Below are 12,632 nucleotides of genomic sequence, written 5' to 3' on the forward strand. Positions count from 1 at the left end.
CAATTCCACTTCTCATTAAAATAAGCCCACTTTAAGTATTTTGAGTGGGTTTCCAAACATGAGGAAAAAATTCTAACTAGAAGTCAGTTGGCAATACAGGCAGCTAAGGTTGGATAATGTTTGGATACCTTCCAAAGAACTGAGGAGGAAAAACTATCTTCTCTCTGTGGTTCTCTGGGGTCTGGTCTTAAACCAAAGATAGAAAAATCCAGTCACATATCTTAACAACATTTAACATTCTCTGACAACATAAATCTCAGAATACCAGCCTGAGAGAGGGCTCAGAGACCGTCTAGGACACTAGGCCAAGGATCTCTAACTTTTCTCACAGAATTCTTTCTTCAGTTTTACAAAGAACCTTTTTATATAAAAAAAAATCCAACTACAGATGCTTTTGTTGGGCATCCCCTTTATACTCCCCCACCAGATCAAGAAACCCTAACAGTCCCCAGAACTCAGTTGGAAAGCAATTAACCTCTCATTTTATATGTAGACTATAAAGGATTTAAGCACTGCCCTATGGAAACATAAGCACAAGGCTTTACCTCTGAAACCATCTGTAATCTCTGGCTCTACTGTACGAATATTCAGCAGTCCTATAAGAAGAAATTATTGTATATTTGTTCTCTATGTGTTCTTGTGAAAATTTCCAACATCATAGGTTTCAAAATAGCTTAATATTGGAACATTCATCTGAGACAAATATTTCCTATCACAGTATTTTTAACAGAATGCACTGAAAGTCTTTGCTAAAGCAGATTGGATTTGGGCACCAGCTTTTAAGAACTTTTAAGAGATGTGGAATGTGTTTCAAGAAGTCCTAAGGTGAAAACTTGAAGCTGAACAATGATGACATCTCTGTTTGTGTAACTCAAGTATGTCTTTCAGGCTAAAAAAGAGGTACGGTTTCTGTAAGAAATTGAATGATATAAGCAGAGCAGTGTCTCTTAAATTTGACTTATTTAAATCTCAAAAGGTGGTTTCTACCACATATTTCAAACCACATTAACTCCAAAATCCATATATTCTGAAAGCAAGAAGCTGTGGATCAGTGATGAGAATCACATTCTCTAACAGAGAGGCCAGTTGCCCCAGTATCCACTCTCCCCATCTTCCCTAGCGACACAGCCCCAGTTTTATTTTGAGCAGCAATGTGACCACTTAAGCAGCTACGTTTCCAAGCTCCCTTGCGTCCAGACATGGCTAAGTTCTGGCCAATAAGACGTAAGCAGAAGTGTTGTGTGAGATTTCCAGAAAGGCTGGTTTCGAGGAAGCTGCCTCAGCGAGGAGGTGCCTATCTTTCTCTCCCCACTCCCGCCCCTCTCGGTGCCTCAAACTCAGATTGTGACGGCCAAAGATCTACAACCTTCTCCTATGACGAGGGGACCCTGAGGATGGAAACAACGTAGTGAGATGTACCGCCCGAGGAGCTCTTGACTGCCTAATCCCACACTTGACATACAAGGGGAACACTCCATGTTATTCCACTGTTCTTTGATGTTTCCTATAATATAAAATTAAACCAAATCCTAATTGATTTAGTAGTCAAACTTACAAGATATTCTTCCAGGGCTAAGGCATAGGAGGTCAGAGGAGAAAGTAGATGTGATGGTTACTTTTGAAGAATAAAATGTGCATCTGTTTATCTCATGCCTCCACTTGCAGCTCTCTTTTTTTAAGTACAGAAGCTGTTTAAGAACTCTGCCATTGTTTGAATAAACAAAACGTTATCCTATAAAAGTATTACAATTATCTAAATAATGTGAAATTATATCCAAACTTACCTTAAAAGATCTCTTTCATACTTAACTAATTTTGAATATATAAGGTTTAGTTAATTGTAAATAGGGATGAAATACATTTCCCTTCTTAGAAATCTTTCTAAGCATTTGTATGTAGAATAATGTGTATTTGTTTTCTGGGTAGAAAACAATTCACATATTGCTTCCTTCTGGGAGAAATAAGGGCATATAGAGAGCACTTTCACACCGATGTTTCCATAACTGTTATTGTATAGTATATGTATCTGAAAAAAAAAAAAAAAACACAAGATAATCCCATCAATCAATTAATTCTTTTCATTTTAAACATAACTGTCACCTCGTGGAGAATATTAAGAATATTCTCTCCTTTTCCTTAATTATGAAAGACATTTGCATTAAAAGAAGAGAATCTTTATTTCCTTAGAGTTCATCTATGCCTGCTGGTTATTCCCCAGCTAAAGACATAATCCTGTTTGCAACATCATAATCATTTACCCAGCAAACAATCAGGGTGTCACTAACAAAGAATTATGACTTTAGGTAGGGGATAAACTACAGGCACAGATGAACTCTGAGGAAATAAAGATTGTTTTCATGCAAATGTGGCTAGTAATAAATAACCAGGGATGAAAATTATGATGAAACAGAATACTCTATAAAAACAGATTTGGGGAGGTATAAATAGTATGTTTTTAAAATTTCTCCTTTCTGGACGTATGATGCACAAAGTGTGTATAAAGTACCAGTGCAATTATAATACTCAAAAACTCAATTTACATGATAGAAGAAATCTATAAACACAGGGAAATAATGTTTCAGAAAGATTTTTAACAAAATTAGATATTTCAATTTCAACAAAAACACCAGCTTTATACAATATTCAATCTAATTGTCCAACTCACTGAATGCATTCTTCACTTTGGATAGTGAGTGATTTTTATGGATCGTTTATGTCAACTTGGTTCTAAATTCACTAATCCATCCTTTAATTTGTCCGTATATTCCATGATTGTAGGGTAAACTCATGAGAAATGATGATAATAAGCATGGCAGAGCCCTTTCCAGTTCCCAAAGGGATTTTGCACTCATTACTGCATTTTATACTCAAGCCATCTTTTTTTTTTTTTTTTTTAGCTGTGCCAAGCGGCATGTGGAAGCCTAGTTTTCCGACCGGGGATCGAACCTGTGCCCCCTGCAATGGAAGCATGGAGTCTTAACCACTGGACCGCCAGGGAAGTCCCCACACCATCTTTTGAGCTAAGTCAAGTCAGTCTTTTTCTCCAATTCATGAAGAAACACATTCAAATAAGTGATCTGCCATCTAGTAAACAGTGTAACCTGATAACCTGTGTTTCTCGCACTACATATATCATGCTGTCTCCCTTCGGGAAAAGTTAGGGACTGAAACAGCTTATCAGTTGGATCCTGCACATTCATTCATTCATTCATTCGTTACTAATGACCGCCCAATCTCAGCCAGGCACATGATAGGGGCTAAGCTAATAGAGTGGTGAACAAAAAAGATATAATCCATGTTCTATAGAGCTGTATCATCTAGTTGAGAGACATACATCCAAAAAAACACACAAATAAATTAATAATTATAAGTGCTACAAAGGAAAAAGTAGGATGCTGTGAGAAAGAATAAAAGGAACAAGGGGAATTAATTTAGATAGACGTTAGAGAGTCTCTTGAGAAGGTACATTTTGAGACCTTGGAGATGAGAAATTGCATGTGCCCAAAACCAAGATGAGCTAATCATTGCTCAAGATCTTTCCAACAACTGAATCATAGGGACAAAGAGAACTGTTTTTTCTGAATCAAGGCATCATTTAAAATATTTGAGCACCTTATTTCAGAGATGGAGCCATTGTGTAACATTCATGTGTTCAAGAAAAATTTTCTGTGTACCTCACATATAAAACACAGAATTAGGTGGTCTTAAGGGTGGGGTGTGCCACTGGCCTGTGTTGTGTGACACACTCAGAGTGCACCAGATGTGAATGACTTCAATGAATATCAAACAACATATTAAAACTATCAAATATAATTTAATTTCAATTTGTTTCCATCATGTGTATGGCCAGAGTTATAAAATTACAGAATTTCCTATGGCTATACACCAGAGGCAAATCTGCATATAAACTGCTAAATCCTAACATGCATGCAAAATCATATGATCATTTGTCCAATAGTTGCTAGAAGCACACTATACTAACTCTAGAATTAAGAATATGGTTGTGATTCTTCTAGAATGTCTGTAACTCTCTCAATTCCACAGTCAGAACTAGGTGCATGCCTTTAACAGTGATTTTTAAGCTTGATCTCCAAGATGAGAGAACACATTGAAGCTGCTTTGGGCAAAGGCCCTAATCTTATTTAGTTTTTATTTCCTCATTAGACTAATGACAAATGAATTAAGGAACTTTTCTAAATGTGTGGTTATGGGAAGCAAATAAAGGCAGAAGGGGGTCTTCTCTGCCCCAGAGGACCCTCATGTTTAATTTCAATGTCGTATTAGAAGTCAAATGACAAAGTCAATGGTACACTCCTTATTTCAAATTCTGGCCAGAAATGTACTGACGACAACCAATTACCAGCTTAATTTTTATTTCAAAATTCTTATATTGTAAAAGGTAATGGCATCTTATAAAATCTCCTTCTGAGCTAGTTTATAAAAAACTCAAGCTATGGCCAAATACACAGAAGGAATAGTAGTGGTTCTACTTTCCTAATGAGAATAAGACAACATCTCCTGCCATTTTGTCTGAGAAAAAACATTGGAGTTTTATAAATTGCACCCAGAGGAACAATTTTCTTTTCCATCAAAAGGGAAAAGGAAAAAAAAAAAGGGGGCGGGGGGTGGGGGGAAGGAAGATGTCTTAGAGCAAAGGAGGAGAGGGAAAGCCAAGAAACTTTAAACCTGAGCAGACATGTTAAAAAGAAAAACAGTATCTTTTCCTATCTGAACAGATGAAGAGGAAATCTCCATTTAAGCTATAGATACTAAAATTCAGAAAGCTAGCAGCCTCAGGATAAGATGCCAGAAGGGCTTTTGACACAAATGACAAAGATTCAAGGGTGACTCACTGCTGTCTCTCTATGGGATTGCAGTAGAAGTACTAAGAGAACAGTAACAATTACAGAGGCGTCACGCTCTTAATTTTAAGATATTTCTTCTGAAAAATTTTATTTTGTTACTATGATTGGCTTCCTTGATTACTTATTGTTCACTTATGTTAATCACTTTTAACAAATGGCATTTTTATGCTAAAAGACATAGAAATGGCTATAGGTTCTCTTCACCATCATTTTCTATCCTGTCAGTAGATGATGTGTGTGAATGCCAGTATAATTTTTTGATGCTGTGAAAAAAGTATCCAAGATCGATTTACACTAAACAAACATCAGTCTTGTGTAAGGGGTTTCTACCCAGAATCTCAGAATTTAGAATCTTGGAATACTACTCAGAAAAGGGTTTGAACCCCGAGATATGACTATGCTGTGGTGATAGCATAACCAACCTGTAGTGATGTTCTTCTGATAGGTCAACAAACTCCTTAATGGGAAAGTGTCCTAAAATGTCACAAAGGGACATCCATAAAACTATCCTCCCATGTCGTCTTCTGCTCTTTTTTAAGCCCTTGCATTATAAAATTACATAAAACCTTGAACACCTACCAACCCCAAGATCCACTACCACTCAAGACTAGCAAAACACTTCCAAATGTGTTATTTTCTTTGGCTACCACAACAGTCCTTCAAACTGACTATGTTTGAATTAGTCAGGGTTCTCCAGATAAACAGAACCAATTGTGATGGCTAGCAAATTCAAAATCTATAGGGCAGGCCGGCAGGCTGGAGGCCAGGGAAGAGCTGATGTTGCAGCTTGAACCTGAAGTCAGCCTGAAGGCAGAATTCTCTCTTCCTTAGAGGACCTCAGTCTTCTTTCTCTTAAGACTTTCAAACGATTGGATGAGACCCACACACACTATGGATGGTAATCTGCTTTACTCAAAATCTATTGATTTAAATGTTAATCATCTAAAAATTACCTTCATAGAAACATCTAAAATAAAGTGTGACCAAATATCTGAGTACCTTAGCCTGGCCAAGTTGACACAAAAAATTAACCATTACACTGACCCTCCCCAAATAAGATACTTAGGGGATCTTTTCTGTGTTTTTACTAGAACAGAGAATGGCAAGTATTATGTCCACTTTATTTTAGGTCCCCTTTTTCTCTTCCAGCAGAAACTTTTGATGTTACCAGAACGTCTATAAATGTCAAAAACACCAATAGAAAAAAAAAAAAAAAAGCTGTAATCACCAAAGTAAAAAATGGATTCCAGGCTCAATAAATGATACTCTCAAGTATAACTTGGCCATCAGATGTACATTGATGACATAATTATTTAAAATGTAATTTAACAATTAGTGTTACTTTAAAGATAATCATGTACTAATTTATATAATATTATACATCAAATGTACTTCAATAAAAATAAATTAATTAATTAATTTAAAAAAGATAATCATGTACCATCTTATGATAAGTTCTTAGAGACATAGTTATAACTTACTTTTTATCAATTTCCTTTCTTTTAAATTTGATTTTATTTATTTTTTTATACAGCAGGTTCTTATTAGTTATCTATTTTATACATATTACTGTATATATGTCAACCCCAATCTCCCAATTCATCACACCACCACCACACCCTGCCACTTACTTTTTAAATTTCACTAAATTTTACTAATATGATCTGTAATATAGATTAGTATTTGACATACAATATACCATTTGGAAGAAAAAGCCCTTAAACTTGTAATTTCACTAACTTATATTAGTCTGCAAACCTTGAAGTATCAGAGACAATAATCAAAATCTCCAGCACCTGGACACATAATCACTTGATTACTTTTTTCAGTTGTTTGCTTTATTCTGGGTACAAAATGGAAAAAGTAATGGACAAATGATCATTAGGTACTCTTTGACCATGGGAGTGTAATGACATGTTGCTCGTCAAGAAAATCTTCTTCCTCCTCATCCGTACTGCTTTCAGAAACTGTCAGCAAGGACTGGATTTCAGTATCTTTTTCAGAAGAGCTGGAAATACATTACAAGATCAATACACAATATACAGAACCAGGCTTCAACTCTCCATTTATCTTCTGATCAATACTACACACGCTGAAGTCATCGGAGGCAGGCAGACGTGAGGGGGCTGTCTTAGACTGAGACCATAATTTTCAATGTGCCCAATACACCAAGCCTCCTTGTAGTGAGAGATCCCCATCATTCTCCCTCTCCCAAGAAATAAAGCCACAGTGGAACCAAGGAGAGAAGGTTTTATGGTCTCTTGTTGTGTCGTTCATTGATGGTTCAGAAGGTATTTCACAAACTTACAGAGCCTCCGGGTCATCGTTAAGAACACTCATCATTACATGGGCTCTTTAACAGAATCCCAGTGAATAGACTGCCAGATAAATCATCTCTTTTGTGTACAGTAAATTAGGACTATGTGGATAGCCAGTCAAGATATGGCAAAGCCAAAATTAAGAACAGCAATTATATAGTTATTTTATTTTGTTGCATTTTATGGTGGAAAGGAACTCGTGGAAACTCTAGTGTGTTGCTGTCTGAGATTTGGGGAAAGACGTAGAATGGGGGAAAAGAGAGGAGCCTGCATAGTTCAGATAATTTGCTCCAAGTTATCTAGAATTTCAGCCAATGTATGCTACTAAATAATATACAATAGTTCACCCTGTGACAGATAGAACTCTTCTTTGGATTTTATGCCCAACACAGGCTAAACCAGCATTTCCTAAACTCTTGTCGGTGGACCAGTTCATATCCAACTGTGATTAAAAAAAAAAAAAAAGTTTTCACTGGTCTGAGAAAAGAAGGACAAGGTAATAACTTTTTCATGAAATTTTTAATTTTAAAGAAATGTGCTTTATTCTACTAGTATATTCTCCTTATATTTAGTACAAATGTCTTTCCTTTTATGAAATGATGGTGAGAGCATGAAGTTGGTTTAGTTACTTTGTTCTTAATGACTTTTTTAGGGAAAAAATAGCAACTTTGGGCTTCCCTGGTGGCGCAGTGGTTGAGAATCTGCTTGCTGATGCAGGGGACACGGGTTCGAGCCCTGGTCTGGGAAGATCCCACATGCCGCGGAGCAGCTGGGCCCGTGAGCCACAACTACTGAGCCTGCGCGGCTGGAGCCTGTGCTCCGCAACAAGGGAGGCCACGATAGTGAGAGGCCCGCTCACCGCAATGAAGAGTGGCCCCCGCTTGCCGCAACTAGAGAAAGCCCTCGCACAGAAACGAAGACCCAACACAGCCAAAAATAAATAAATAAATAAATAAATAAATAATTTTTTTAAAAAATAGCAACTTTATATTGATCCCTTTAAAAAAAATATTCGTGGCGTCAGAAATGCAAAAATCCTCGGACCACAGCTAAATGATTTCCTCCTTCAGAAAGACAGAGTAATGGACTCTTGATTCTCTTTTAGTGCAATATTAGACTTCAACCAATCAAAGGAATTTACAATTCAAGGGACTTTTATTTTACATTTATCTCAGTCTTTTTAGAAGAATCCCTCTTCCTTTTTCAGGGAATTCCAGTATGTCAATAGTAGCCTGACATGATAGACTACTTTTCTGAAGATTTATTAGTATAACCCATGTTCCTTATAAACAGATCACCATCTCTAAATAAATGTTCTTATCTTATGTAAGGAAACAATGAAGTTATACAGATTAAAATATGCTATCATTAATGATCTAGACTTGATTTCAAGGAGACTTCTCAATATTCTGTTCTATACATTGAGTAAGAGGCTATTAATGCAAAGTGTTGAAATTTAGTAAGTTAATGAATGCAAGCAAGGCAATTGTTTTTCAGTATAAGAAGAAATGCTGAAGGATTATTAAATTCCAAATGTTTTTTCATTTTCCTGACACACATTGTGCAGCAGAGAATTATCTCTTCACGTTAAAGTAACAACTTCATAAGCCTTTCACTAAATCCTGATAATAGGTCAGCAAAGGACCTGAACATTTTACAAAGAGTGGCCATATAAAGTACACACATGAGGACAATCTTTCTTTTTGTAGTAAAGATAACTAGTTGGGGCTTGTCAAAAATTTTACTATGCACTGTCTGTACACATAAGCTGCAGATTTAACCTACCTCTGTTCCTCAACTCCACATGGGCCCCTTGCACGTGAGTTCTTAAGGAAATTCCGGGTAGTCTGACTTATATTCAGCAAATGGTTGTTGAAGGCTGGTAACTCTTCTGAGGTTAGGCTGTAAAGTTTTTCTGAAGGATCTGAAATATTTTATTTCATGCATTGTCAGCACATAAATTCAAGAAACAAATGTACAGCATATGGTGCTGGAAGTTTACTCAAAGTAAATTACAAGCAGTACAAAGATGGTCAGTATAGATTTTCAATCATCTCAATTTCTTAGTGCTGGAGAGGTGGGCTGAATGTGAGGTACGTTTGATTTGAGATTCCAAATGAGGGCATGGGTATCAAGTCACTTTAATCACACTGATTTATTTTTAGCAAATTCCCCAATTTTCTTCAGCTTTGTTGAGATACAATTCACATGTAACACTGTGTAAGTTTAAGGTGTACAATGTGTTGATTAGAGACACATATATTGTAAAATGATTACCACCGTAGTGTTAGTTTATACCTCCATTATTCCACATAACTACCATTTCTTTTTTGTGGTAAGAACATTTAAGATCTTCTCTCCTAGCAACTTTCAAGTATACAATACAGTATTACTAACTATAATTACTATGCTGTACATTAGATCCCCAGAAGTTATTCATCTTATAACTTATTCATCTTATAAGTTTATCCTGTTTGACTAACATCTCCCCATTTCTCCCACTCTCCTCTCCCGGTAACCACCACTTTTCTCTGTTTCTATGATTTTGGTTTTTTCAGAGTCCACATAGAAGTGATATTTGATTAGTATTTGTATAGTGTAGTATAGACAGTATTTGTCTTCCTCTATCTGACTTACTTTACCCAGCCACATTGATTTTTTAATATACAAATTTTGATTGTTTGATATTTTAAGTGTCAAATGCCCTGAAAATTCCCAAAATTCCAAAGAAAATCAAGCGAGCCTCTTTAAAGTTACAATACTGGGCAACTCCTAAACTTGCCTGAATGTTAAATACTTTCCTATATCTTTTTATCTTCTAAGAATTAAAAGCTTTGCCCACACACAGTCTGAGGCAATGGTTAGTCTTGAAAGCTACCCTTTCTTTTTAGACTTCCTTGCTTTGTTTGGGTAGATAATAGCCATGTGTATGTGAAAGGGTTGAAGCCTTAACTCTTTTTCCTTTGCATGAAGCTGGCCGGTGATTCAGCCTGAGTAAGGACAAATAGTGCAAGCTAAATAAGCAAATGTATAAGCAAACACATCTTTACATGAACTACCCAAAAGTCAAGTATAGAAATAAATACAATTGCTATGTTAGGTCATAATGCCCTCGTTTTGTCATTGATAAAGTTGTAAGAGCCATCTAACTTATACATGAGGTTATGTTATGGAGACTTTTAAAACTGTTAAAACTACTGGCTGCTGTTCCTCCCTTCACTCTTATGAAAGCGCCAAGATCAGAAGGACCAAACACCAAACTGCGAGTATTAATACACTTGACAAAAGATACTTTTGTGGTGGGGGGCTGGTTAGAAATAACTTGAAGTTTTTAAGCAAGCAGAGCTTCCCCTACAGAAGGTATCTTAGATTATTCCTCCCGCAAGATAGAGCTCAATACATTTACGACTGGAAGTGTCCTTAAAATCCCAGTGACTTCTTAATTACGATACATGGAGAAATTCAGTAGGCTGAGGGATAAGGCTACTGCTCCCACCACCACCCCAAAGCAAGCAGGACAGCTTTCCCTGGTCTCGTTTATGTTTGGGAACTCTCTATAAGATTAATTTTGAGAAAAACAAAAGATTCCTCAGCTAAAATTTTTGTCCCATCCCCACTTGCTGGAGATTAGGAAATTGACGGCCCACCGGGGATTGATAACTTATTCAAAGTCATGCAACTACATAACAGAAGAACTGGAACTCAACCTAAGCTCTTTTAGCTCACCGAAACAATAAATCACTATGTTCCAGAATCTAATTCTTTAGCATTAGGCTACTATCTTCTCTCCTGTTTTTCCACAAGATGAAAGAAAACAGGCAGGCAAGGTCCCTTCACATACCCCGGTGATAGAGAATGTTACCCGTGGGAAAGCAGTCAATTCAGAATTTGGAATTGGTAGAACCACAGTGCTAAAACCCAGTGGTGATACTTAGATCTAAGGAATCCCACCAGGAGAGATATTCAACCTCTGTTAGGCATTTGAGTCCTAACTGAATGAGTGCAGAGCTAATCCAAATTGTGCAAATAGGATGAGACTATTTTTGTATAATTATTCATTCTCAAAATTATATTTCAGAATACCTTGTGAAGTTAGCAGGAACAAAGGTGACATCATTTGACTTTCAAGGCAGAGAAAAATAAAACTGCTAACAAAAACCCTACTGCAGGTTAGCGTTAAAACCTAAGAGGTCAACTGTACAAAAACCTAAGTCTTCTGATTTTTCTCATACAAGACCAAGGAAGACTGCATTGATGTTTACATTGGAGATTTTACTTTAAAACTGTCAAGTCAGCTGATTGTTGAGGAGTGGACTGAAGTTAAATCTTTTCTATCCCTGGAGTAAGAGTGTATGTTCTCTGATCACTGAAGAATCTCTTAAATGCAATAATAAAGAATGGCCAAGGAGGAAAACTGACTAAATACAAAGTTCTACAGTGTATTTCTAAAACTCAGGTCATTTAAAACATGTACATAAAACTTTATTCTATGGGGAAATAAACACATATGAATATGGGGATATATATTGATACGTATAGCTGATTCACTTTATTATATACAGCAGAAACTAACACACCATTGTAAAGCAATTATACTCCAATAAAGCTGTTAAAAAAAAAAAAAAAGAAATGAAGTAAAGAAGAAAGGAAGGACCAAAGAAACAGGTTAAAAACTTCAAAGAACAAAAACAAAGCAGACAGGCTATTTCCCAATAAGGAATTCACCACCAACAACAAAAACAAGAACTAGATACACATACAAAGGACACCCCAATGTTTGGGAGGTGTGACAACCAGGACCCTCGCCCTGTAACCTGTGAGCCCGTGCCCAGCCCGCCAGCGTCTTCCTCATCACCCACTGTCTTGCCTTCTTTATCCTCCATCCCTTCTTTCCTTTGCCTTCACTCTGCCCACACCCTCTCCCTCTCAAGTGATCACAATAGTGATTTGAAGGAAGGATTTCACACTGTTTAAGTGGCACTGTGGTCTGGTGGTAAGACAAAGGAATGTGGGGCAGACTTGCCTGGGTTTGTGCCTGGGGGCTTCTGAGCACCCAGGGGAGGCAGTTACTGTGCCATCCAGAGCCCAAGTTACTGTAGCCACACAGGGGGAACGAAAAGCAGCACCGGCCCCACCTACCTCACGGGGTAGCTGTGAAGATCAAATGGAGCAACATTTCATGGCAGACTAAACAGTGATTATTACTACTCATTGAATGGTTTCATATTCTTTACATCAGAATGTATTTAATATGTCGACTTTCACTTTTAGGTGTCACTCAATTTTTTTTCCCTGAAATTCAGATGCCCTAAAGCAAACAGATTGCCATTCTAACCCAACTCAACCTGACTGTCTTTACAAGGGTTATCTAGTTAATTAGCTAACTATAAATCCTGCTTAGCCCTTTTACAGTTTAGTATCTTACTTGCTGGTCAACCTTCTAATTACT

The 12,632-nt window shown here is 36.9% G+C and overlaps 1 protein-coding gene and 1 long non-coding RNA gene across 6 annotated transcripts in view; one reads left to right on the forward strand and one right to left on the reverse strand.

Annotated features, from left to right (window-relative positions):
• Positions 1–374: 374 nt before the first annotated feature.
• On the forward strand, positions 375–8,147 carry LOC309659161. Its single transcript, XR_014262641.1, has 2 exons — positions 375–3,029; positions 7,836–8,147. It is a non-coding gene; the product is annotated as an uncharacterized lncRNA (long non-coding RNA).
• ZBBX (zinc finger B-box domain containing) overlaps positions 6,682–12,632 on the reverse strand; it is a 110,036-nt gene continuing 104,085 nt past the window's right edge. For 4 of the 5 annotated variants that reach the window (XM_082458397.1, XM_082458398.1, XM_082458396.1 and 1 more), the window contains 2 exons: positions 8,969–9,107; positions 6,682–6,873 (listed from right to left, as the gene is read on the reverse strand). In XM_082458397.1, coding sequence (XP_082314523.1) covers positions 6,747–6,873; positions 8,969–9,107 — 266 coding nt within the window. In that variant the 3' untranslated portion in view covers positions 6,682–6,746. Of the gene's footprint in view, positions 6,874–8,968; positions 9,108–12,632 lie in introns of those variants that run through there. The other variant, XM_082458400.1, reaches the window with a different exon arrangement.

Source organism: Balaenoptera physalus, assembly GCF_965194825.1.
Source record: "Balaenoptera physalus genome assembly, chromosome: 4".
Taxonomy (NCBI): Eukaryota; Metazoa; Chordata; class Mammalia; order Artiodactyla; family Balaenopteridae; genus Balaenoptera; species Balaenoptera physalus.